General features: G+C 39.3%; 2 protein-coding genes across 4 annotated transcripts in view; one reads left to right on the top strand and one right to left on the bottom strand.

Annotated features, from left to right (window-relative positions):
* Positions 1 to 12: 12 nt before the first annotated feature.
* lrrc29 (leucine rich repeat containing 29) lies at positions 13 to 17,574 on the top strand. Of its 2 annotated transcripts, none has more exons than XM_041796474.1 (12): positions 13 to 76; positions 328 to 399; positions 3,583 to 3,684; positions 3,771 to 3,905; positions 7,170 to 7,349; positions 10,286 to 10,591; positions 10,924 to 11,140; positions 11,326 to 11,483; positions 11,577 to 11,792; positions 14,989 to 15,198; positions 15,279 to 15,496; positions 15,648 to 17,574. In XM_041796474.1, the coding sequence occupies exons 2-12, from the start codon at positions 346 to 348 to the stop codon at positions 15,814 to 15,816; spliced, it is 1,965 nt and encodes a 654-aa protein (XP_041652408.1). In that variant the 5' UTR covers positions 13 to 76; positions 328 to 345; the 3' UTR covers positions 15,817 to 17,574. The 2 variants fall into 2 exon arrangements, with proteins under 2 accessions (XP_041652408.1, XP_041652407.1); XM_041796473.1 differs by having other exon boundaries at positions 32 to 231.
* Positions 17,575 to 23,682: 6,108 nt separating this feature from the next.
* Positions 23,683 to 27,779, bottom strand: part of elmo3 (engulfment and cell motility 3) — a 59,751-nt gene continuing 55,654 nt past the window's right edge. For both annotated transcript variants that reach the window (XM_041796398.1, XM_041796399.1), the window contains exons 17-21: positions 26,976 to 27,088; positions 26,515 to 26,619; positions 26,307 to 26,386; positions 25,128 to 25,208; positions 23,683 to 25,037 (exon numbers count right to left, since the gene is read on the bottom strand). In XM_041796398.1, coding sequence (XP_041652332.1) covers positions 24,825 to 25,037; positions 25,128 to 25,208; positions 26,307 to 26,386; positions 26,515 to 26,619; positions 26,976 to 27,088 — 592 coding nt within the window. In that variant the 3' untranslated portion in view covers positions 23,683 to 24,824. The remainder of the gene's footprint in view (positions 25,038 to 25,127; positions 25,209 to 26,306; positions 26,387 to 26,514; positions 26,620 to 26,975; positions 27,089 to 27,779) is intronic.

Raw genomic sequence — 27,779 nt, 5'->3', positions numbered from 1 at the left:
CCTCTGACGTAATATATACTCTGCAGTCAGCTGGTTCAACCGAAGTCAGAAAGCCGACGGAAACCTACAGCCTCCGGTAGATTGTAAAGTAGCTTAGTGAAGTGACAGCCGGCTGGACAGCTCGTATGCCAGTTATGAAGCATTTTTATTTATTTAATTTATAAGGCAGCCGCATTTTTACCATATTTTATCTCTTAGAAGCTAATGTTTTTAGCCTAGCAGCTAACGCTGGTAAACTGACGAAGACGCCGTTGAACTTGTGCAGCTAGCTTACATTGAAGTGAATGTCTGTTTGAGACAGTTGTGATGGTTTAATTGTTTTATAAGGACGAAGAGGAAGCTGAGATGGAAGACTGCAATGGAGAGGACCCTGTGGAAACACCTGAGCTACCTCTGGAGGTCAGTTCATACATTCATTCATTTATTCACGTAAAACCAACATAGTAAGGGGTCACAGTAGCAGTCCACTGCTGCAGGATGAGCATGTGTCATTGACTGCTCCTATTGAAGGACAGTCAGTCAGTTAATCAGACATTCATGCCTTTAGGTAATAACACTCTAAATGCTGTGGTTCCCACACTTTTCCTGCAGGGCCCCTTTGGCCTATGAAAATATTTTTTCACGCTTCCCCCACCCTCAAAGCACAGACTGACACATAAACATAGATCCATACAGAAGGCACGCACTATAGTAGATATTTCAGGATATTTTTAAACTAGTTTAAGCAAAAAGTGATGCTGATTTATACATTTTAAATTGTAAATAACAGAAGGTCTGTCCTGTACTAGAAGCCACCTCTTTTCCACTAAATTCAGCTAAAATCCAAAGTTAAAAGTTCAACAGCAATGCTGGAGACCATGCAACATGGAACCACACCCACTTTGTCTGGAATTGCTCTAAGATAAAATCTTTATGGGATTGCATAAACTTGGCTCTCTGCAAAGTGTTCATGTTCACAGTTTTCTCACATTTGCTAAAACACTATTTCCCTTTCTCTGCACCAAACAGTCATTTATTGAATTTACTGAATGGGCCATCCTTTAGTAGACAAAATTTGCAAAACTCTAAACATAATCTCACTTTCTAAACTTATTTTTCATTGGATGCACTTGTGATGCAGAATGGTAATCGTCAATGGCAGAAGTTAAACAAAATAAGCACAGTTGTCACTGTTAGACTAGAAATGAGTATCGAAATCTGGTACCTCTGGGGTTAATACCCTAACAGCCCAAATGACGGGCGAGAAATGCGTTATTGAAAATGGGAAATTGATTTATGTGTCAAGTTTAGGGCTGAATGATTTGGGAAAATAATCTAATTGTGATTTTGTTTTACCCAATATTGCGATTGCAACTTGATATGCGAATATTTCTGAAGTTCCTCATTTCATGTATTTTCATGTATTTTTCAACAAAAATAATCAATAATTCATTCTATACTATAGTTACACGATATTAGATAAAAACCAGGGCTGAACAATTTTGAAAAAATATCTAATTGAGATGATTTTGACTTAATTTGCAAATTAGATATGAATTGTATTAAAGGGAATGATCATTTTTTATTCTATATAATTCTCATATTTAATAAAAAAAACAAAAATGAAGAAAATATAATTTTTTTGTACACTATTCTCAAAATATTTCACTAGAATGATTCCATGATATGTAATGCATAATGTCTCTGCCGCAAAAAAGTATAAAACTGGTATTTTGACAGAAATTTCAGGTCAAATAAAAATATTGCACATTCTGCGATTTGAAAATTGCAGCAAGCCATATTGTGACTGAATTTGATTTGTTATTAATTGCCCAGCCCTAGTTAAGTTGCACTGGTTTTCTTTTCTTATATCACGTTTGACTTTTATTTTATAAAGTTAAATCTGTGAATCATTTAAGACTCCCAGACAGCATTTAGTCTCCTGCTGACTTTCAACTCACTTTTTTCTTTCAAAAATATCACTTCAGGTACCGTTTTGGCACTAGCACCATGAAAAAAGTTCCTCAAACAAACCAGTTTAGTTCAAGAGTGATCCAAGATTGATATCAAAATGGATGGAGACAATCTGTGGGTCTGCAGAGGTAGCAGACTTTGAACAGGAGGAAGATCGACACTAAGAGCAGAATATCATCATATCCGTCATACTGTACCGCTCTCTATAATGCCCCTTTATGGATTTAGTATGAAAAGGCAAGCTAAAAGCTTCATGTTGCTTTCAGTTACGCTATGAGGATACTATTGAAAAATCCTTGTTGGGGAAGTGTGGGTGAGGAGTTTTGTTGAGCTGGAGTTTACACTTTTTAGGCTTCTATGAGAAATCTGATGTCAAATGTATATGCAGACTGAAGGATTCTCATAACTCAGTTATTATGCTGCTGACTGTTCCCAGTCATAGTGCTGTACAGTACCAGTCATCCCTGTTTTAATGTGGATGTTTGATTTCGACCACAGAGGTTTTGTGGAAGTCCAGTGAAAACTGGGGTTTGCGTTCACTGTTTAGAGAAAAAGGAAAAAGAGTTTGAGAAATGTGTCTTAGTAATTGTGAAAACCTGGGTTGTCTGGAGAGTTCTGTACATGCAGGAAGCAAATATGGTCAAGGTCTTCCCGTAACTGCAAAAAAGCTATCACTGAGAACTGGCTAAAGGAATGGCTCTCAGCTGATCTAGCTTCACAACCCACCAGCACCTCCTTAACCACAAACCTCAACTCAACTTTCTTAGATAAAAAAACAGTCCTTGTACTTTTGGGAATTTGAGTCACTTTTTAAGGCAGCTGCTGTCTGCAGATACTGTGAGGGACACGTCACGGCCTCTCTGTGTCTCTTTCTTTCTGTTATGATTCATTCAGGCTCTCTTTTTCAGTTTCTAAGTCTGTGTATGTGTGCTGTTCAGCAAAGCATGATGTGATGAGGCCAGTTGCCACGCATCGTGGGATACAAACAGACAATATGGCAGCAGGCTAACCGGCTAACTGCAGGAATGATTGAAAAATGAATTACAACTGCATAAACAGACGTTCAATATCAGAGATTCTGGTGTGGATTTAATTTTTAAAGACAAGCCAAGTTCCAGGCTCACTAGAAAACGTTCTCTAAGAGCTATGAAGGCATGAACAGTGTCATTAGAAAGGCAAAATAGAGGAAAGAAGTAAATTTAAAGAAAATGGGGCAGTTGAGACTTGAGATGGAACAAAAGATGTAATGGAATGAAGATATTTTGACACATCCTTCAAAATAAGAGCACATCATGGACTTTCTGACACGTATTTATCCAGGTGCACAACCGCCACCCACTGAAAGTGGCTTTGTGACCCACTTTCAGGTCCTAACCTAACTGGTGAGAACCAAGGGGCTACAGACTGCTGCACCAAACCACATACAGTGTCTATCATAGACAGCATCCTTGTACAGATTAAAGATTAAAAATGAGGAAGCTGCTTAGATGGAATGTTCTCCATGTTTCTGTGTAATTTAGGCAATGATAGTTAGCTTTATCTTGAATGAAGAATTTTCAAAATAGAATTCAAGCTGTTTCTTGATTGATTTTAATGTTTCTCACTGCTGTTTGTTTTTTCTTTCCATAGATCATAGTTTACATTCTGAGTTTCCTTCACCCGTCAGACAGGAAGGAGGCCTCTCTGGTTTGTCGAAGCTGGTACAATGCCAGCCAGGACCACAGCTTCCAGGTAACCAGAGACCCTTACTAATGAAGTGTATTCAAACATTGACCAAGCATGTCGCATGTTACCTTTCTGTGTCTTTCTCTGTGTAGAAGAACATCACCTTCTGCTTTCCGGCCTCAGCCTCGTCTCTTGAGCTGGTCAGAGGTCTGGGCAGAAAGTCACGGTGCAGTCTGATCATCAGCCAGCTGGATGGACACAGTATGTCCAGATCTCTACTACTGGAGGTGCAGTAAGCGTTTACTACTTAAAGAACTACTCTTTTTATGCCATGCCTTGACCAGGAAGCAACCTTTTGTGAAGCTTACTTGTTTGAACAATGCATTATCACATATTATTTCACTTGACCTTTATTTAACCAGGTGTATTTCCACTGAGATTCTAAGACCTCTTTTACAAAGGAGTCCTGCCAGGACGGCTGCACGATAAGTTCCTCACATGTGACAAAAAATCAGAATAACATCAAAGGGTAACAAACCAGAGGAACATGTGCATTCCCAAATGTCAAATGTTCCCTAGTTCTAGCTTTAAAATGTCCCAAACTAATACAGCATTTTAGCTTAAGGTGACCCTGTAGCTTAGACCAAGATGACAGAGCAAAAACATTAAGGTCTTTTACCAAAGACAGAGCGGATTTGGGGAATTTCATACATGATGAATCCATTTTGGAATCAGTAGAGAGCATAGATAAGAAGGTAATTTATGTAAATGACCATTTAACAAAAGATACACCAGTTCTCCATCCGTGTATTGTTTAAGGCCAACAAAATCTCTCTTTCAAGAGATCACATAGCACACATGTAAAGAATATCACCATAATCAATTATGGACAAAAATGTCTGTTTTGGGTATTCATATACCAAGTAACTGCACTTTAGTACGTGCATTCATTTATGCATTACCAATACATGCGTCTTTTGCAAACAACAGCGCATTTATCCTTTCTGTGGCTCTCTTTTCGTGGGTTGGTACCCCTACATGCTGTGTGCAGTGAGGCTGCTCACAATAAGAGTCAATGGGGTGAATTGCCAAGAGCTAAGAGGATTGTGGTGCCTCTTTAACAGCTTTTCTCCCTCATTTTTCCATAAACTTGCTTTTAAATGGCATGGTAGTATACTGAACTAAGCACAAGAAGTAAGGAAGTGTTTATCTGTTTGATTATTTCTTTGTTGTAACAATGCTTCTTGGTGATAGATCCTTTACCTTTGGAAAGCCTATTTATTTCCCTTTTAAATGGAGCCACATTTGTACAGAACATGCATTTGTGGGATCAGCAGCAGTGCTGAGGATGTGGATTGCACCTATAAAAAATCTTCCAAATCATCGCTGTCAATGCTAAACAGCTTGGCTTAAAGGAGTGAATGGGCATGTCTAATGGGCATAAACCCCTACTAATCTGGTCCATGTTGATTTGTGAATGTTTTAAATGCAGTTTTTGAAATTCCAAGTTAGATCATCTTTAGATAACTGGGGTTTAGTTACCCTTTCAGTATTGCTCATTTTACCGAGAAGACCTGGAGAAGCAACATTTATTTCACACTGAGGCCAAATGAGAAATATTAACAGCAGATCTGATATTTGAAGGGTTAAAATGTGATATTGAAGAGTTCATTTTTGCCAGTGTAAAACTCTCCTTCAGTCCTATAAAGCTGTTGTTTGTTTTAGAAGATACATTGCTGCTCTCATGTGAAGACCCAGTTACTCTGATGTTTTAAAGATCACACGTTTCTTTGTAAGATCAGAAAAGTCTCTACCTTGAGGACGTATGAAAGTCTTTTCAAATAACCTTTTGTCAGACTCAAGTTTGCTGTAATGTACTCTGCTAGGAGCCATAAATTAAAGTCTTCTCTCCTAGAGGGCAATCATAACTGTAGTTATGTTTTTAAAATTCTGTTTATTACCTGGTTAAATCTACTAAATATCTGTTTATCAGACATATCTGAATATCCTGTGATACGGACCAGGATGTTGTTGCTCCATCATGGTAACACTCATGATGCAAAATTGAAGTGAAAGTTTATCACATCCTGATATCACTAGATGTATAACATATCAGATGTTAAAACTGGGACATTTTAGCATTTCTTGAAAAATATTGGCTTATTTTGAATTTGACATCTATGGCCATGTGTACCATTGTGTAGCATCCCCTCTTCTTTTAACAACAGTCTGTAAAGGTCTTGGAAGTAAGGAGACCCGTTGCTGGAATTTTGGGAGAGGAATGTTGTCCCATTTTTGGCTGATGTAGGATTCTAGCTGCTTAACAGTCTTGGGTCTTCTTTGTTGGATTTTTCCTTTTATGATGTTCCAAATGTTTTCTATTGGTGAAAGGTCTAGGCTACTGGCAGGCCAGTTCAGAACCCAGACTTTTCCACTGTGAAGCCATGATGTTGTGATGGATATGGTATGTGGTTTAGCATCGTCTTGCTGAAATATGCAAGATCCTGAAAGAGATATGGTCTTGATGGGAGCATATGTTGCTCTTAAACCTCTCTCTCCTTTCAGCATATAGTATAGGATAGTTCCTTTCCAGATGTGTAAGCTGCCCACGCCATAGGCACTGATGCAACCTCATACCATCAGAGATGTCTGCTTTTGAACTCTGCACTAATAACAAGCAGGATGGTATCTCTCCTCTTTAGTCTGCAGGACATAGCATCTGTGGTTTCCAAAAGAATGTCAAATTTTGTTTCCTGTGACCACAGAACAGTTTTCCATTTAGACTCAATCCATTTAAAATGAGCTCTAGCCTAGAGAAGACACCAGCGTTTCTTGATTGTGTTCTTTGCGTGATACAGCTTCAACTTATATTTGTGGAGGGCATGGCCAACTATATTGACAGACGGTGATTTCTGGAAGTGTTCCTGAGCCCGTGCAGTGATTCCCAATACAGAATCAGGACTGTGTTTAATGCAGTGGCCCCTGAGGGCCCAAAGATCATGAGCATCTAATCTTGACCTTCAGCCTTGTCCCTTGTACAGAGATTTCTCCAGATTCTCTGCATCTTTTGATGATATCATGTACTATAGATGGTAGTATATTGAAAGTATTTGCAATTTTATGTTGAGGAACATTTTTAGATAGTCTTTAAATCTGAGAGACTCTGCCCCTCTAAAATGTTCCTTTCATTCCCAGTTATGTCACTGACTTGTTGTCAATTAACCCTATTTATTGCAAATTGCCCCTCCAGCAGTTTTTCATTAATACCACTTACTTTTCCAGCTTTTTTTGCCCTGTCCTTAGTTTTCTTAGATGAGTTACTGCCATCAAATTCAAAATGATCTTATGAAAAAGTAAAATGTTTCCATTTCATCATCTAATATGTTGTTTGTGTACTATTGTGAGTAAATTTGGGTTTATAAGATGTGCAAATCATTGCATTCTGTTTTTATATCCATTTCACACAGCGCCCTATCTTTTTTGAAATTGGGTTTGTATTTCCTCCCCTGATGTAATTGTCTGTATCTTATTTTCGTGTGTCCTCTCATCAGGTGGGTTTGTGTTTGGGCTCAAAGCTGGAGAGCTTGGCTCTGCCGGGTAGCAGCATAACAGAAGCCTCTCTGCTCGCCCTCCTGCCTCGCCTCACCTCACTCCGCAGGCTGGACCTCAGAGGTCTGGACAGCCTCTTCATGTCTGGGGCCTTCCTCTCGCGGGAGGAGCACAGACAGCAGGTAATATCAGCAGGTGTTTTATATAATGTAATGATATGATTGGATGAAGTACATCATGTTTCTAATCAGACACAGGAGTCTGGATTTTTATCATGGGAAGTGCTTTTGTTTTTAGTGGTTGTACATTTGTAAGCTGAGCTGCATATCACAACTCATCAGGCTTTGGTGTTTACAGGAGACACTGCAGATCAACTGTTATACTTATTTATAGCAACAGAATATAGTTCTCCTTAGATGCATGGAATCTGGTCGATCCATCGGCTATTCAGAATTAAAAACAGGAGGAAGCATTGTCCATGTTAGTGATATACCAGCCCCCATCAGCTACAGATCACTACAGATAATTGCATAAAGACACAGCTAACAATCCATTATAGTTTAAACATTTAAACTTTAGTCACAAATGTACCTGACCCAGTGTCTCCAAAGCCAATCAGCTCCAACCTCTATTATTTTTTCAAACTTAAGATCCGTTAACTGCGAGTAAAGCACATGGAAATCCTTTTTTTCAGGCTTATATCACTAAAGTGAGCCAGAGTGAAGCCTCTGTACACCTTAACTTCCTTGTCCTGTTTTGTATCACCTGATGTCTGTAGAGAAAAGGAAGCAGGTCATTGTGTCATGATCATAAATGTGAATGACTGCCAGAGTTTCCATCATTACTATACTGGATGAATGTTGACCTTTCATACTACTGACCCATGTGACACTTTTGAGTCATGCACACAGCTTTATTATTTTTCCACCAGTGATAATGTTTCAAAGTTCCAAAGTCCCTCCTTGGCACAAAGGATTTAGTTGAAACACAGCTAGCTCAATTAATGACACACCAACTGTTAAAATCATTCCATATGACAACCTTTTACAGACTATTTTTACTAGAAATAAACATGAATGACAACATAATCATAATTTAAAACAATGACATGACATGACAATGACATTCTACTGTTAGAGGTTCTACTCTCATGGTGATGTAAAATAAGGAAGCTACTGCTCTTTTTAATGTTTTGTATTCACTTTAAAAAGTCTGCTCAGTGGACAAGTCGAGTCATCTTCACCTGTGTTATTTAACATTTACCTTTTAACTCTTCTCTTTTTCTATGTTCTCATACTTTCTAACCAATCTCACGTTCTTTTTCAAATGATCAAGCTAATGTTATTACTTTGAATCCACCAGAAGTTCCTTATTTCCTTTCGTAATAAAAGAAGTTCCCATCCAGACAGGAAATAAAGTATCTTTTGACAAAGACGGTACAAATTTCAATATAAAGCATGACAAATCTTGGTTTCTTGAGAAAATCTCTTACCTTAATTGTTGATCTTAACTGCAAAGAAAGCAACTAAACTTGAACTTCTGACAAGTGTAAATGCTGTCACATTAACCAGGGACGGTGAGTCACTTTGTACATGCACTCCTGCATATTTCTTAATTACAACTAGGCCTGAATGATTTGGGAAAATAATCTAATTGTGATTTTTTTTTAAACCCAGTATTGCAATTGCGATTTCAAATGCAGTTATTCTTGAAGTTCCTCATCTCATGTATTTTCCAACAAACACAAGCAATAAATCATTCTATGTTACAACCAACACAAAATTAGATCAAACAAGGGCTGAGCAGTTTTGAAAAAATACCTAACTGATGTTTTTGACTTGCTTTACAAATTGGATATGAATTGTATTGAAGGGACTGACAGTTTTTATGTTGTTCTTGTATATAATGAGAAAAAAGTACAAAAAAAGAAAAAAGTAGGATTTTTTTTTTTGACTATTCTAAAAAAAATTCCACTTAAATGATTGCATGATTATGTAATGCATAAAATCTCTGCAGCAAAAAAAAAAAAGTTTTAAACTGGTAAATTGACATAAATTTTAGGTTAAAGAAATATTGCACCTTCTGCAATTTGAAATTTGCAGCAAACCATATTGCGATTTAATCTGATTTTAGATTAATTGCCCAGTCCTAATTACAACAGTGTTAAAAAAGTGTCTAACAGAAAAAATCTTTGAAGCTGCCTCCCAGCTCCAAGTCATGTCTCATTTAAATTGTAAATCTAAAAGTCAGCATCAAGTTTAAATGCTTCTCTCTAGCTTTATTTGATTTACAAATCAAGACCCTGAGAAGAAATACTTTACATTGTCAATGTATAAACTTAAAATTTGTTTCAGAATACAAATTATATTTTTAACAAGCAGCTTCAACATATTTATTATGATTTACTGTCAAAATGCAGCATTTACTTTACAATTCACTTATTTTACAGCCATGCTTTTATCATTAGTCTCTTCCTTTTCTCTTTGCTTGTAAATATACAGGTTATAAAAATAAACATATACATTACTGTGCAGAAGAAGAAGGCATGTTTGGGCTGAAATTTGAGGCTGAAGTAAGGCGTGTAATGGCGAGTATGCCCACCTGAGTTGCCCCATCGGGCGGGAAGGAGGATTGACACAACCCAGGTCATGCTCTGGATGTCTTTGTACATTATCAAGGGCATGGGAAAATAATCTGATGAAAACAAAACAAAAACCACAAATTTATTGTGGAGTTACAGGTAGTTGTGGCGCTAAATATAGCCTAGGGTACTGTTAGGGTGAGTAGGAGGGCTGCCACAACCCCCTGGTTGTCGTGCGTATGTTCTAAGCACCTGAAAACTGTTGGTGGTTGCTGGGCATTTTACCAGGGGTGCAAAGGCCTGGACAAAGGGAATGCTGTTAAGCTCGACCTTGGCTGCTGAGTGACACACGTACATGTCAAATGTGTCAACACTGACTCTGGCCGCCCTCCCTCCTCTCTTCAGCCTGAGGTTGTGGAACATTAGGAACTGTGAAGAACTGTTAGCGCTCTACATGCCCAAAACTTCTGCACAGTACTGTATGTTCTGAAAATTGCATGTAAAAAAGTAAAATAAAGCTCCATCTTCTTGTTCCAGGTCAGTGCAGCTCTGTCTGGTCTGGAGGAGCTGGACTTGTCAGACCTGCGCTACCTCTCAGATCTCACCTTTAACCGTCTCACCGGCTGCACTCCTCACCTTCGACGCCTCTCACTGGCTGGCTGCCATATTGCCTTTGAGTTCGACCCGTATCGAGGCTGTCCGGTGGGAGCCGTTGAGGACTCGTCAGCACTGCTGTCACTGAGGAACCTGCGGAGGTTGTTGATGGAGCAGAAATCCACCATCAAAGCTCTGGACCTCAGCAGGACCTCCATCACCCCTGAATCCCTGCGAACTATTGCACAGGTCAGTAAATTTTCAGCTCCTTCAACAAAGCCATCTTTGGTCTTTGGTTTATGCAAGAGAAGAGTCTGCTTTACACTGCAGTAGAGTTCACAGACCAAGCAGAAACGGACGCTGTTGCCCTTGAAGCAGGCAGCCCAGGTTCAATTTCAGGTTGTAGGTTCTTCCTGCATGACATTCCCAAGATTCTGATTCTATCTACCGTCCTATTTTATCCCACAGAAGCCCCAAAATAAACCTTATAAGATAACAGTTTCCCCAGGTTTACCTCACAGAAGACTCACACTTTAAGAATCAGAGTGTGTTTGAATCCTTGAATATTCTCTGTGCTCCAGGTTCAGGGTTTAGTCTTGGAGGAACTGTGTCTGCACGGCTGTAAGGAGCTGACTGACTACTCTATGGAGGTTCTGGTGAAGCACCAGCCGAACCTGCAGAGACTTGACATCAGCGCCTGCAAAGAGCTGACAAACAGGTCTGTAGAAGCCATTGCAGCAGCCCTGAAGTCACTGATACATCTGTCCTTATCCCACGACTGGAGGATCACTGAAAAAGGTACGCGGTTTGTTCTTTTGTGTCGTCCAGAGACCTAAATTTCAATTTGTGTATATAAAAGATCCCAAATTCTAAAACCTGACTTGCTTCCTTGAAAGATAGATAGCATGTCTTTTAACATCCCAGCTCTCTGTTTACCATCCCTTTTTTTCTGAGTGAAAGAGACAGTTTCTCATCTTCCACAGGCCTCGCTGACCTCCTGTCCGTGTCGACTCTGAGGAGTCTGGATCTGTCAGAGTGTCTGAATGTCAGTGGCACAGAGATCGTAAGAGGCCTGTCAGGATCTAAGGCTGCCCGACCACAGCTGGAGACACTCAGCCTCAAAAGCTGCACCTACATCAGGGTCAGTCTTCCAGTATGATTGTCCATATACATACATAACAATACTTTTTTAAACACATGGGGATTAGAAAGCTTCTCTTTCTTCTTGCTTCAGGATTTTGCAGTTTTCTCTCTCACCCAGCTTCTTGGGGATTCTCTCCGTGAGTTGGACTTGACGTCCTGCGTGAACGTCACCGACCTGTCGGTGCGTGCCATAGCAACATACCTGCAGAGGCTGATGATTCTGAGGCTCAGTTGTTGTAAAGAAGTGACAGACTGGGGTTTACTGGGGATGGAGGAAACGGCCAAAAATGAGCAGGACCATGAGACGGTGAGAAAATACACACTGTGTTTGTTCATGAAACTTCTAGAGCATCTGCAGCAGATCATATGGTGTGTTCAGGGTCGTTAAAAATGAAGGAATAATTTTCGTATATCCTGGAGGTCACAGGGGTTGATATGATTTTAAATACTCTCACAATAAGACTTCAGTTAGGACTAACTAGTCACAGATAAAAAGACACAGCTATACATAGCTTTCATGTATATAGTATTAATCCTCCACATGTGCCAGTCTGTCTCTAACAACAGACACACACTCAGAAACCCACATACTAGAACGAGCTCAGATATGTACAAAGTATGACATGAATATATTTACTGAGGTTCAGTTTTTCCTGTTTGATATAAATCTACTCCTAATGCTGTTTTATAAAGCTTCAAAATGTTGCATTGCAATTTTGAAATTGTATTCATTTATTAAGAGAAAAACGCCATCCATCTAATTGCTCCCCATGTTAAATCATGAATTAACTTTGGTTAACCACATTTTTTGGAAAGCTGAGTTCTGTTAAATTAGCCACACCAGGCCGGATTACTGCCAGACCTGTTGAATCCAGAAATCCCTTAAATAGAACCTGTCTGACAGAGTGAAGTAGGCTAAAACATCATATGTAACACATCATGGCATTTCTAAGGCTTTAGGACTCTAGCCAACCACAATGAGAGCCATTATCCACGAATGGGGAAAACCTGGAACAGTGGTGAACTGTCCCAGGAGTGGCTGGCCCACCAAAATGACTCCAAGAGCGCATGGACGACTCATCTGAGAGGTTAGAAAAGAATCCAGAACAACATCTAAAGACCTGCAGGCCTCACTGGCCTCAGTTAAGGCTGCTAATTGATGGAACCATGAATTGTGCTCTCTACCAAGAATTCCTGGAGGAGAATATCCAGCCATCAGTTTTTGACCTCAAGCTCAAGCACTATGCATCAGGACAATGATCCCAAACTTTTCCCATCGTTATGGCTGTATAGCTTAGCTTACTTGTTGATACCCCAGCGCTCTCCTTAAAGGGGCAACACACTGAAAGCTAATGCCACTGCTATTGCCAAGTGTCTTATACAACCCAACTTTAAAAAAAATATCAAAATATCCCTTTAAAGCATTTTCATTTCTATAGTACAAAGATATACCATAAAATCAAAGAAATACTAATAAGAAGAAACAATAACTGACTGTAACAAAAAGCAAGAAATGTATAAATTAAGAAGGAAATATCCAGAAGGTGCTTCCTGTGTTTGGTTGTGACTTCTCTCAGTATATAAATGAAAATTAGCGTATTTAGAAGACTATACTTTTCTTGGTGTACTTTCATTGAACAAAGGTGCATACTCTGAGCTAAATGCTCATTCTGGTAAAACTACTTATCCAGAATAGGATTCAGTCCTCTACCCTGAAGACAGAGTGACTAAACACCGTTTTCTACATGTGATCTATAGGTTGTGTAACAATGTTTACTTAAGGCTACACTATGTAGACTCTGTGTCAACAGACTAGTATATTTTGGTACCTTTGAGGCAAGATTTTAAAGCAGTAGCAGCTGAGTCATCAGTCATATGGGAATGATTTGACACAATAAAATATTCGTGACCAAGGTCATGTGTTTTTGCAACATTTGTCCACAGATTTTTATTTCTAAAATGTTAAGTATTTCTCAGCAGAACCAGGCATTAGTGGCTCATTTTCTAGCTTTCCCTTTAAACAGCCCTAGGAAAAGAATATTTCATATATTCTTAACCAGTAAAATCAAATCAAAATCATTCTGCACTGTGGAACACAATGTGTATGGCAGTGTATATCTCAATAGCATTCGGTTTTCAACCCTGACATTTGTAGATACGAAGACATTACATATCAAACCTCAATTCTGAAAAAGTTTGGGCACTGTGCAAAATGTAATGTAATGTAAGAATGTGATGATTTACAAATGTCATAAACTCATATTTATCACAGTACAACAAAAACAACATATTAAATGTTGAAACAATTTAATGAAAAATATTAGCTCATTTTGAATTTGATGGCAGCAACACACCAGAAAAGTAGGGACGGGGCAACAAAAGGCTAGAAAAGTAAGTGATCAGTAAAAACAGAGAATTTTGCAACCAATTTGGTTAATGTGCAACAGGTCAGTAATAAGACTGGGTATAAAAAGAGCATTTTAGATGGGCAGACTCTCTCTGGAGTAAAGATGGGCAGAGGTTCACCAATGAGTGAAAATTCAGAAAAATGTTCCTCAATGTAAAATGGCTAATACTTTGAATATCCCACCATCTATAGTACTAAATATTGTTTCAGGCTGAACCCTGATAAATAAACAAAAGCACAATCTAAAGCCCTAACATCCAGGGTATTAAAGGAAGAGACGGTCAGGAGAAGTAAAGACTGGTTTTCATGACAGGAGACAGAAGCTGGGTAAGCTCACCTGCACGGTGGGCTGGGCCTCTGGCCTTGTTCGCTTTAAAAGGGGGTTGTGGTGACTGGCAAACCCAAGCTTCATTACAGTTCAGTTTTGGTTTGGCTGGGTTTTAATTAAAAAACAATGACTAGTTTCATCCAAGTCCTTGGGATTGGGTTTGCTGCCAAGTCCGTTAAACAAGTTGGCGTCTCCTCATTTTCTCGGTGGCAGCCCCTTTCTATCTGAGTCTTGTGACCTCAAGTAAAGGTGACATAGCAGCAGCTATGTTCGTATTGCTGGCATGGTGCATTCAAGGCTATTGGACAATTGATTAACGTTTCCCACAGCGTAACACACTGTTCGTTTTCTACATGAAAACCAGTCCAAACAATTTACAAAAAGAAAAGAAGAGAGTGAGAGAAGAGAAACTCTTTCTTGCTTATAATTCCTAACAATATCACGAAAAGATTCAGAGAATCTGAAGAAATCTCTGCAAGGAAGGGGCAACACCAAAGGTCAGTATTTGGTGCTGTTAATCTTTGGGCCCTCAGGTGGCCCATCCCTACTGTTTTTTAAAAGCGTTGCTGCCATCAAGTTCAAAATAAGCTATTATTTTGTCATGAAATGGTAGTCTCAGTTCAACATCTGATATGTTGTTTATGGGTTTGTGAGATTTGGCTGTCACTGCATTCTGTTTTTATTTACATTTTGCACAGCATCCCAACTTTTTTGGGATGGATTTTCTGATTGCTGGACAGCACTGAGCTCATTGTCTTTTCTTAACAGGGAGATGAGCCCAGGTTCACCAGGACCTTTGGAAACATGGGCTTCTTCAAGCCTCCTCGTTTGCTCTTCTTGGAGAGACCCAAGCTGGTGACCAATAACGACCTGGAGCAGTTCAAGCAGCACGCTGGATCTTCACTGTTAGCGCTTAGCAGGCTGCAGGAGCTTGACCTTTCTGCGTGTCCCAAACTCACCGACAGCAGCATCACACAGGTGACAGCAGAGGAAAATGTCTCTGATTATCATGTTAATGAAACTGAAATCCACTGACTTTAATATTCTTCTCTCCTCAGGTGGTACGTTACCCAGACCTCCAGCGTCTGTCTCTCTCCATGCTGACAGAGATCTCTGACGCCAGTTTAGTGTCCGTCGCCTGGCACTGCCGCAGCCTCACCAGCCTCTCGCTCAGTCACTGCCCTGGTATCAGTGACTCTGGGGTGGCACTGGCTGCACCGTACCTCTGCCGACTGCAGCACCTCTACCTGTCCTGCTGCTATAACATCACTGACAAGTGAGTTAGAGTCTGGGTAATATTTAGATTTTAGCCATGTATTGCTTTCAGTTAAATAATACCAAGGTGATTTTTGGTCCATATCGCCTGCTATATCTTCAGCCTGTGATAAAAGATGACCCCTAAACTGCATGATCTTTGAACCCCTCAGGTCTTTGTTCGTTCTGATGCAGCACTGTAAGCGTCTGCGAACTCTCGACATCTCAGGGTGCAAAAACCTCTCGATGACGACAGTGGACCTCCTTCAGTCACAGCTGCCCTTCTTGGAAAACGTCCACTACAGATTTATCAGCGGGGCTGATCCAACCCTCGCTCTCTGACTGACAGCATGAATGTCCTCAAAAGACTTCTCAGAAACAAACCTGCCGACCAAAGCCTGCTCTGGGATTTGACTACTTGCACATTTCAGTTTTATTTTAAATAGATTTTGTGGCTTTTTATGCCTTTATTTTAGAGAGAGAAGAGTAGAAAGAGACACCATTTGGAGGAGGGAGTGGTGGACATAAAGGAAAGGTGCCGTAGGTTGGAGCTGAACCTGAGCCGGACTACATGGGGCGGGCAACATTGCCGCTCAGCTTTCTCTTGCACATTTCAGTGATCTTGAAATCTGAAATTAAAAGAAAATGGTAAGTTGAGAGTCGCTGCTTTAGTAAAATTTGTCACAAATGTCTTGTGAGTGATTTTGAAAAGTCAGACAACACTGTACACACTCACTCTATTTAAAGATAGTTAACACCAAGATCAAAGACTTTGGATTTAGTGTTTTTTGTTGACTTTATGTGGTGCATCATCACTGAGGGAACAGCTTTCATCTGCTAAGAGTAAGGCTCTTCAAAGTGTCGCTCTGTTCAGCGTCGAGACAAATCCTTAAAACTTGAACGTACAGCTGCCACAAAAAGAAGAAGCTTGTACATTTATGGCTCTTGGAGGTAAAAGTCTTTGAAAAAACATTAACACTTTACAATATGCTCCACTCTTCAATAGGTGACAACGATTGAGCAGCTAAATGATAGGCGACCACTAAGTACTGATTCATTGTTGAGTAACTACCTAGAATGATGATTCACTGAAATGATGAGTTACAGAGTTTACTATCTACCTGTTAACTTCTGGTTATATAGCAGTTAAAGCACAGCATGTAAATCATGTTGCCAGGAGGCTCTTAATCAAAAGAATAACAAAAGATGGTGAGTAGAGACCAGCTTGGCTTTGTTGGTTCTGCTCTGCTGTTTACTTCTTGTTTTGAATTGAAAACCCAGTTCAACAAATCTGCACTCCACAAGGTGTTTTTACTAAACAGTAAAGCACCGTTTCCATTTCATGGATGAATTTCACATAATAAAGGAGAAAAGCTGTTAAAAGTGGCCTCACATACAATAGAAAATAATCATGGTCCATCGCAAGTAAGCAGCACAAAACATGAATGACAAACAGCAGCTTCCAGCAGCAGTTCCCACATCCTTACAGTGCTGCGATAAAGTTTTTGCCTCATACTGATTTTTTATTATTTTGAGTATTTGTCGGACTTAAATGTTTCAGATCATCAAATTTAAAATTAGACTGAGATAACCTGAGTCAATACAAAAAGGCAGTTTTTAAACGATGATATCATTTATTAAGGGAAAAAGCCATTCAAACCTCCCTGACCCTGTGTGAAAAAGTAATTGCCCCATAACCCTAATAGCTGGCAATGGATCCTTCACATCACCGTGGAGGAATTTTGACCCACTTATCTTTGCAGAATTGTTTTAAATTAACCACACTGGAGGGTTTTCATTCATGTCAGCAATCAGATTTAAGTCCAGACTTTGACAAGGCCACTCCAAAACCTTTTGTTCTTTTTTTTTTTAATCCATTCTGAGCTGGACTTGCTGGTGTGTTTTAGATCATTGTCCTGCTGTTTAGCCCAAGTATGCTTAAGCTCAATAGCTGGACATTCTCCTTTAGCATTTCCTGGTAGAGACCAGGATTCATGGTTCCCTCAGTTATGGCAAGTGGTCCAGGTCCTGAAGCTGCAAAGCAGTCCCAGACATCACACTGCCACCACCATGTTTGACTGTTGGTCTGAAGTTATTTTGATGAAATGCTGTGTTAGGATCACCTTCAAAAAGTTTTGTCTGGTCAGTCCGCAGACTTATTCCCAGAAGTCTTGGGGATCATCAGGATGGTTTTAGTCAAATGTCAAACGAGCCTTTGTGTTCTTCTTTGTCAGCAATGGTTGCCTTTTTCCCCATTCTCTTCCTTATTGTTGAATCATCTTTTGGTAGGTCGGCCACTCCTGGGAAGGTTCACCAATATTTGAAGGTTTTTTTGTGGATAATAGCTCCCATCGTGGTTGACAAGAGTCCCAAATCCTTGGTAATGGCTTTGTAAGCCTCTCCAGACTGATAGATGTCAGTGACTTTGTTCTCATATGTTCTTAAATATCTTTAGATGGTGCCATGTGTTGCTTTCTGAGATCTTTTGGCCTACTTCACTTGGGTGATTATTTTTTCACATAGGGTCAGGTAGGTTTAGATGGCTTTTTTCCTATTAATAAATCAAATCATCATTTAAAAGCTGTATTTTGTATTTACTCTGGTTATCTTTGTCTAATATTAAAATTTGTTTGATGATCTGAAACATTTAAGTGTGACAAATAAGCCAGAAAATAATTATCACAACAATGTATAGAATCTGAGCTTTTTTTTTCTCAATTAATTGACATATTGGTGCAAAAATAAATTACATATAGTGGGTTTTTGGTGCTTTTCAACAGCAGGAACATTCCATAGAACTAGGGACCTGTTGAGGAACTCCCTGAAAAGTATCCGCTCAGGGGCAGTGCTTTCCAAAGACCCAGGAACTATGGGGGTAGGACCTGCAGTGCCTGACATTTCTGACTGAATGAGTCCTACATTCTTCTGTAGTTCTCTGAGTTGTTTCTTGTATCGATAGATCTACAGCTAAATTGTTCTCTCTGATATTTCTGTTATGTATTTGCTGTATAGTTAAATGTTTACAATCTTTCTGGGACTTAAAGCTGCAGTGGAAAGCAGACAACAGTTGACCGCAGGAACCATTTAGTTCCTTGAGAAGTTCCTGGTACTCTTGGTTGAAAAGCACCTATAGTGACTCAAATGTAACTATCAGTTACTCACTAACTATGGTACTTTTTTATGGTACTTTTATTGAAAGTGTTACTCAGATAAGACTTAAAATGCTGTTTGTGAGTCATGAAGCTGCATGATACTGTAATCAGATAAACATTCCCTCATTATAATGAAAAAGAAGAAGCTTGTAGGGGTTGAAATTGTACTCATGATTGTGTAAATATAGAAATGTTCTTATTAATCTAATTATTTAAATCTTATGTGACTTAACTGTAAAACTGAACTGTGGATTATATTTATAAATCATTACATTCCAGTGTACCATCAGACCAAAGCACATTTCTGTTGTTTTCAGCACTAAAAGGATCATTCTTTGTTTAAACTGTCATGTTTTCTCCCTCTGTATAGAGTTGTTGACTGTGTTTTTGATTTATTTCCCTTTATTATTTTTGTACTATAATGCTGGAGATTTTTTTTACATAATTAGTTCTGTTCTGCCGAGGATGGGATGTGCTCAAAGCTGATTTGAAGGAATTGTATAAGGAGGGAAGTAGTAGAGAAATCCTGTCACAAGTCAAATGGGAATCCTCAAACATTTGCTGAATCAATAAACTTGGTGTAATGGTTCAAACTGCACCACAAGAACTAAGATTTAAGCAGCCCATCTGTCTTCAGGTCAGAAATATCGCATTACACTAATTTTAGTCATGCATCTTAAATGCCTAATTTCAAGATATGAAAAAATAAAGCCCACGTCACTCAGAAAAATATGCCAATGTGGCAACAAAATTTACAACTTTAGTTTCTTGAAATGAGATTCACCAGTTCAGACACAGACTTCTCATTTTAAGACACTCAACAAGTACTGTCAAATCTTGGTTATAAGTCATACCAGTACAAAGTTGCAGCTTAACTTTGCCTGTGCAACAATTTACAATATGTTTAGTCTTGTCCACAACATCTAGGCTATTTCTGTGCAGCTCTTTTAATAACTTCTGTTCTCACCAAGCTGATTTTGCTCTGGTAGCTACCGCCAGTAGTTCTCAATTAGTGGGCCATGTATCCATTTTCAGTGCATTGCAAATATATGCAAAATGATGTGCAAAATAGTGGCAAAAGTCAAAAATAGATACTTTTAGTTTTAGTCGATGAAATTAACACTGACAGTGAGACATGAACAAGACATACAACTGTTCCTCTCAAAAATCATTTCAAACAATAGCGGACAGTTAGAGGTCATTTTGTCTATTTGATCATTGTGCTGACTCTGCAAGACTGCAAATTACAAACTGTGTGTTTTATAATATAACAAGATGCCAAGGCTCAGTTTGGTTTGGAGCAACATGAGTGCAGGGCAGTAGGGGGCTGGAGAGGGCGAGTAGGTGAGCTTCAACATGGTGAGGAAGCAGTTGTTGTTCACTATCAGTGAACCAAAACTGGTTGGGATCAGAACAAAAACATCTTTTTCACCAAGAAAAGCATTCACGCAATTCTTTGCTCTTCTATAGATCTGCAGCTTCATCTAAGCTACTCTCTTCACTGGTGGCAGCCATTGTTTGCTGGCTTGCAGTACAACCAAACCATGCCCACAGCTACCATAAACTCATATCAGTCATGCCAAAGCCAGTAGGGAGAAAAGAAAAATACATTTGGTACCTAGAAAAGCTTTCATTACAGTTCTTTGTGCTCCTTTGAATGAAAATGCTCTCCAGTTCTGAGTTAGCTCTAGCTACATTTGAGCTAGTCGCTTCACCAGCGGCCATTGTTAACTGGTTTTCAGTATAACTAAATAACGCCTGTCACTACTATCTCAGTCTCCTTAAATGATGCTGATTGGCCCATAAATTCTAAGACCAGGCACAAACATGTCAGATTAGAGATGTGCAAGCTGGATCTGTCTGATGACAAACATGGAATCTGGACAATCCATTAGCTTTGCAAGGTTGCATTATACCTCCATTTTACTTAATGCATAATTATGACTGAATGGGGTTGAGTGAGAGCGGGGGGGGATGCGTCTTTATGTATTCTAGCACAGTGGTTCTCAAATGGTTGTGCACCAGGACCCACCACAACCTCTTATGAGGAAGTGCGACCCAAATTTTTTAAAATGTTCATGCTGTCAAATCTATTCAATGAAAATCTTTTTGGTCCTAAATGGAAAAACACATAATGAACAAAGAGGCAAGACAAAACAGAGGTTTAAAAGAGCATCATTACAGAAGGACATGCAAGCATACCCCAATTTCCCAAGACAGCATGAAAGTTTTATTTCTTGAGGAATTTCCTTGTTATCTTGGGAAAACCAGCTGTGCTGTCTAAAGAAAAGGAGATATGTTTGTAGAATGCTCAAGACAGATACTGAAATCAGAGGAAAACCTGACAAATACACGTATCATTTAACTATATATCCACTCAGGGCTTCTGTACGTAGAATATTTGCTGCATTTATTTTTCTGGCAAACATTAAAATGGGTCGCTACCCACTTTTGGGTCCTGACCCACCAGTGGAGAACCACTGTTCTAGCATGCTTTGTAACGTGAAGCAGACACTTGCAGGTGACGGCTGCATAAGTGGTCAAGATGGCGCATGTCTCAGCATTGTATACTGGTCATACCACTTTAAAGGATGCTGCAATTTTTAAGATGAAAAATTTGGTATAAAAAGTGTGTCTTTTATTCCAGATTTTACTTGATGAATCGTTCACTCATTGCAAACAATGCAGTTATTATTTTGCTTATAATATCTTGAAATACATTTTTATCTCAACTAGTCAGGTTATGAGATTTTGACCTGAAATTAGACAGAACATACTCACTTTTATTTGAGTAATTTCAAACGGACTTGATTTGATCAGAAGCACCTTTCATTTAATTTTCACTGTAGCCTGATAAAAGATTCAAAAACCCTTTAAACTGTTTGAACACTGCTGATTTTTTTAATGCTTTATAATGCACAATTATGAGAAAGACTGTAAAGAATATGGATAAATTATGTTGATTTTTTTTAAATAAGCATAAATATTTATGCAAAAAGCACACACATGCTTATTTGTTTCTCAGTATAAATCTGTTTTATTCATGTGAAAGTCACCCAAAGAAAACAATTCATAGTGATTTGGATCACATGACAGAAATGCACTGCAGGAACAGCTGCTGAAATGAAAGAACCTGCTACCAGCATCGGCAGAAAGCACTCCAACAGTGTGAGGAGCTGTGGAGCCGTGTCAGTTCATGTTCAGAGTGTCCATCATTTTATGAAAAGTACCTGTTTTTAAACTTGTACATTTTTTTCTTGTCATCCACTGTTCATTAGGGCAAATGCACATTAGATTTGTGTTTACACACAAGAGGAACAAAGTCAGTTTGGTACCTGATGCAGATCTGCATTGCTATAGATGGGAGTCGTACAGTTTTCTAGAGCCAAGTGCACCAGCTGGGCGTACGTAAGGTTGGTCTTGTCCTCAGCATCCAGCTTAAACCCTACCTTCAAACCTTAACTCAGAAGAGTACCTATGCCTGGTCTTAGCATGAGGATTCATGGAGCAGTGAGTGCTTCCTTGATGCATGCTTCCATCCTGTCAAATGTCTGACAGAATATATGGATCATGACTTTTTCTGTAGAGACAAAGAAGTGCTTCTCATGCTGTTAGATGAATACAAACCATTTCTGCCACAGTATTTTAAAATGCCACACACACCTTCAATGCTCCACTGCCTTGATTTTAGGAATCCTTTGAATAAATATGCACCCCTAAAGTTTACCTTACCATAGAGTATATCACTGCTTTCTTTGAATGAAACATAATTGCATAAAAAGGAAGAAAGAGAAGGGACTCATCCATCATTCTGTAAACAAGCTGCAATGGCATGGTGTTTCACTTTAAGTTTTTTTTGTTAATATTTTGCTGGAAAAGTCTGACTTAAACTTAAAACTGCTCTATTCTAGTCATGTTAGTTACAACCAGGTGAAAAAACAGAGCTTTTATCCTGCTGGTGTACAACTTAAAGTTGGTGGCAGCTTTCAGCTCTAAGTTGCACACAGCGTTACACCCAAGTCTACGCCCTGCTGGTGCACCCTGCTCCAGATCATGCAAAGCCACAGGGCTTCATAGAAAAGTAAGTACCTGGAGGTAAATTTAACCAAAATATTGCCAAAATCAAAAACATACCAATGATGGAAATGTGATCTTTATGTGCCACATGTCAAGAAAGCACTGCACTGCAAAAACTAAAATTTAAATGGGTTTTTGTCTGATTTTAGTCAAAAATATCTCATTCAACTTTATTCAAGCAACAGTCACACTACAGGTCCAGGGGTAAAATAAGAAATAGCACACCACAAACTAAAGAATAACCCAACAAGGGCTGGTATAGGAGGGGCATGCTAACAAACGTGCATGTTGTTAAATTGAAGCTAGATGGCATTTCTTCTGTACGGGCTGTTTTACCTCTGGTAATAAGAGACCACCGGTGGTTTCTGGCCATTGGTACATCCACAGCATGACGACTAGCTCATTACAACCTTAGAACCCACCCGTACAGTACCCTAGGCCAGTGTTTCTCAGCGTTGGGGTTGGGACCCCCATGGGGGTCGCGAGACACTGAGAAGGGGTCTTTAGATGCATTAAACAATACTACGAATATTTTTTAAATTGCATTGCTGCCACTCTACACTAATTTGCCTAATTTTAACCCATGTGTATCATTTTTTCCCACCACTTTTGCCAATTTTGACACATTTTTGCCACTTAAAACCCATTTTCATCCATTTTAAACCTGTTCCACCACTTTTTTTCCTGCCTGTTGTTGCCACTTCACATCTAGCGTTGCCTCTGTTGACCCATTATTGCCTCTATTAACCACTTTTTTATCACACTTTACACCAATTTTGCCCATTTTAACCAAGGTTCACTATTGGATCTGCTCAATTTTGCCAGTTTAACTTCTGACTATTTTTCTGTCTCAGTTAACCAATTTTTCCTCCCATGTCACCAAATTTTCCACTCGTTTTTGCCAATTTAAAGCCATTTTAGCCAGTTTTAATTCCATTATACCACACCGTTTTTGCCACTTAAACCTATTGTTGCCACTTTTTGTTTTTTTTTTGCCACTTCAACCCATTTCTGCTACTTTTAAAATCCAATTTCACCACCTTTTCCACCATTTTTTTGCCATTACCAACCTATTTTAGCCATTTTAACCCATTTTAATTCTGGTTTAAATGAAGGGACTTACTTTTGTTTAGAAGGATAATTACTACATAAATGTAAAAAAAATATATTTGTTTAGTGATGAGTGGTTATTGTTCAGGTTAAATATAAGATATAGATACCACAGCTTAACTTTATAATGAACCATGATTTTGCTGACCTACATGGTCCCCCAGTCTGGCTGGACCCCGGAAAGCTCTCCCCTTTATCCCACCTCATGGGCAGCCTTGTCTGCACATGACTATTCCAAATTGTGCATGGCTGTGTGCAACCACCTTCAGGTACGATGGAAGGATGGAATTGTGACGCAATTGTTAATTTCCGAGGCGGATATAACCTAAAAACAGTAGTTCTAGTTACTTTCTTCAAAGACTTTTGGTCTTATTTTGTACTTCCTATACTTTGGAGTAATATTTTCATCAGGATTTGTTGGTTGGAAGAGCCCTAAAATAGACAATGAGATATTTTTGACAAGAAATCAGACAAATACACTTGCTTAGAGTGAGTTTTTGCAGAGTGGTTTCTAGTTAATGCCCATTAAAAAGCAACAAGCAAAGAAAATAAAAGAAAATTAAAAAATATTCAACGCATCATACATAGATTAAGATATATTTAGAAATATAAAATGATTATAAAACCAAACTAAAGTACCATTTCTTGAGTCAGTGGCTAAAGTGTAAAAGGTGTGCCCGTCTCTTTAGAGAAGAGTTGAAATTTCCAGAAAGTGGAAGAGGAAATGTGAGGACTAAATGTAAGTACACGTCTCAAAGACAGGAAGTGAGAATGCGCAGCATTAGTGCAGTCAAAGGTACCAGTCCACACCCACAGCTGTTATTGTTCAGAGTCCACAGGTTTGCTGCAGTTCGTGGTTCCACTTGGACATAATGACGAGGCCACAGAGGAAGAATAAAATGTCAGCATTATAAATCTGTTATAAGTGCATAGATGCACGTGTCAGATCACACCACACACTCTTTGTTTCAGATACACACTCACATATTTACACATTCACTCTCCCACTCTCTACTGCTCCGTCTGGCTAAAGTCGTAGCAGAAGTTGTAGTTGCTCGGAGGTTTAGGGATGACCGGAGCACTGTCGGGGATGGGAACATTCTCTAGGTCGAGGAGGCGGAGCTTAATCTCCATAGAGAGGAGGATCTCCAGCTCGCTGCGCATGGATTCACTGCTCATCTCCCTGCCGAGTAGGACGCTCAGTCCGTCTGTCCACAGGCAGAACTGGCAGAGAGGAAGAGGGTAAAAATACAGTTTAGAAAAAGAATTAAAAAGATGTTTTAATAATATCACTTAGTTCAAGGAAAGGCTTACATCAGTCCTGGAGGGGGCGATGAAGTTCAGGCTGTACTCTTCAACATCATATGTGATGCTAAACGCTAGGTCAAGGACCTCCTGTAACACATCAGAGGTCACATATTATGCAAAACACACTTTTTCAGGCTCTTCTAACCATAATATGTGCCCCTGGCCTGTCAACAATCCCCCAAAGGATCAGAAAAATCCCCCATTCAGATGTTCCCCTCATGATGTGGGGGGTTAGCTCCGCCCCCAGGTTTGGTTGGCCCTCCCCTCTTGGAAGAAAACTCTGCCCTCCTCTCCTGGTCCTCCTCTTAGCTGGCAGCTGAGAGGAGGACCAGGAGAGCCACATCCATTAAGCCAAATCCATTTCCTGAGAGGGGCGTGGTCATGGGCGGAGTCAGATAGCTCATTAACATGTAAAGACACAGCTCATTCTGAGCAGGGCTGAACCAGAGGGGTTTTAGACATGCAAAAATCCAGTACTGGAATGTTTTTTTAGCAACAAATTTCACAGGCATGTTTTTGGGACCTCTGAGACCAAGATAAACTTGTCTTGAAGGGGTAAAATATGTGACCTTTAAAGCCGGGTTTATACGTCTGAGGTGGACCTTGCACCACATTGCAACTGCCCGAAGGCTAGTGCAATTTTTATGCCAGTTCCTTGTCCTAACACCATATTTTCCAGCTTGTTTGTATTAAGTCTACTAAAACAGATACCATGTTGAAGTTGGAGCTGATAAATATCAAGTGGCAGTTGATAATACAGAAGTCTTTGCAAAGAAGAAAAGAAGTGACACCAAAGGAGATGAATGCTTGCTGAACCAGATGAGGCAGAGAATGGGGGAATTTTTTGCACTTCAGAATTGTGCATGGATGAGGAAATGCATGTGACATAGTTTTGGATGCCAGTAAGTATATCTGTCTAGTTGTATCACCGTCTGCAGCAAATTATCCCACAAAAACTTGTGTACACGTTTAAACTGCACAAAAACAATGGCAAATTATTTCAGTGCAATAACTTTGTTGCTTTGGTGCTTCTTGAGTCCCTCAAAAAAAATGCTGCATGCTTTTCCCTGCACACCTGGTGACTGCAGCAATAATTTTCCTCTTTGTCTCACTGTGTCACTTAAAGGGGATAAACATTTGCTTTATTAGCATAAGAAGAAACAAATGACAAGAAGTTCAGCTCACCTTGTTCTGTTTGCCTTTATTCTCCTTCATGTGAGGGCAGTCTTTTCCTGTCAGAAGGCCTTTGATATCGGCTACAGGAACTGAAGAAGCAGAGAGGCAAAGGCAACCATGAAAAGAGATGATGAAACTCATCAATAAATCAGAATCCAACTGTGACCAAAGAACTCCAACTCTCTGATTTTCTCCACAAAACCAATTCATAACTCACTCTTCTCCTGCAGCGTTTCAATGGCTGGATTTTCCGTGTCTTCTTCCACGTCTCCGTAGTGAAGCATTTTGTGATTTGGCGACAAGCGGCAGTACCATAGTTTATCTGGGAAACAATAATCACAGCTGTAAAACCACATGCATCTTCACCTCCTCCAGTGAATGTTTTCACATTTTTTTAAACCTACAGTTTACTATCCAAAAGAAAACCACACAAAATGAATAGTCAGACAAAAACTGTTTGACAACAACATGACGTATTTTGATTTTACAGTTTGAGCTTTAACCTTCCTCTTAACATGGAGGAAGCTTAGGCCTTTACTGCAACCAGTTAGCTCTGTTTGTTTTGACTTTACTTTCAGGCAGTTGTCATGTTGTCCAGCTTTTATACAGTCAATGTTTAAAACAAAGCACACACTGTTAACATCTTTTTTTCCCTGTGTGATGTGTTTTTTTTCTCACCTTGTCTGCGTCGGCTGCTGATCTTTCTGAACATCGTTCCCTGACACAGCCTGTTCAATCTCTGCTGGCGGATCAACTCCAGCAGCTCTGGCTTCAGACGCTCTTTTAGTTCACTGTAAAAAAAAAAGAAAAACAAAAAACAACAACAAAAAAAAATTATTATGAACAGAACTTATAACCTTTACAGTCTTAAAAACAAAGGCAGTGAACCTGCCATGTATAAATGTGCATGGGGAGGCTCTTTTTGAAATTGTGTATTTTTAAGATGCAATTTGGGCCTTTTGCCTGTATTTGTAGAGGGGATGAAGTGGATATCATAGGAATTCAGAGAGGGGGAAGACATGCGATGAAGACGCCACAGGTCAGACTCAAACACAGCTCAAAACATGAGCCACCGTCGTAGATGGGACGCAACCCAACTATAGGCCATCCGTGCCTCTGACTGAGTGTATGTGAGGAAGATGGATTAGATGTAAGATACTTTCACTTTTGAATTTCCAGGATGTGCCAGAATATATTGAAATATTGTTTGTAGTTATTTGATACATTTCAGTGACTATCAGGAACTTTTCTTGGCAACAACACTTCTGTAAAAATGTTTAATCCTATTTGTCTTTGCCCTGGTTTAACAACTTCAAATTGGAGTAAAATGTAAGAAGTTTGCTGATGCTTCTGCTCTTACTGCAAAAAGATGTTAAGGAAATAAAACACAAAATAGCCAAACACAACTAAAAATGACCATGTGTGGATGATGGTCAGTTTGGTCTTTCACATAACAAAGGAGGAAAATTTGAAATTAGTCTT

Source organism: Cheilinus undulatus, linkage group 9, assembly GCF_018320785.1.
Source record: "Cheilinus undulatus linkage group 9, ASM1832078v1, whole genome shotgun sequence".
Taxonomy (NCBI): domain Eukaryota; kingdom Metazoa; phylum Chordata; class Actinopteri; order Labriformes; family Labridae; genus Cheilinus; species Cheilinus undulatus.
This window is presented reverse-complemented; position numbering and strand designations above follow the sequence as displayed.

Excerpts from the sequence above, each read along its gene's own strand:
- lrrc29 (XM_041796474.1), top strand. The coding sequence starts at position 346 with ATGGAAGACTGCAATGGAGAGGACCCTGTGGAAACACCTGAGCTACCT. Across the intron at positions 10,592-10,923 it reads CCCTGCGAACTATTGCACAG|GTTCAGGGTTTAGTCTTGGA; the intron begins GTCAGTAAATTT and ends TCTGTGCTCCAG. Across the intron at positions 11,484-11,576 it reads AAAGCTGCACCTACATCAGG|GATTTTGCAGTTTTCTCTCT; the intron begins GTCAGTCTTCCA and ends TTCTTGCTTCAG.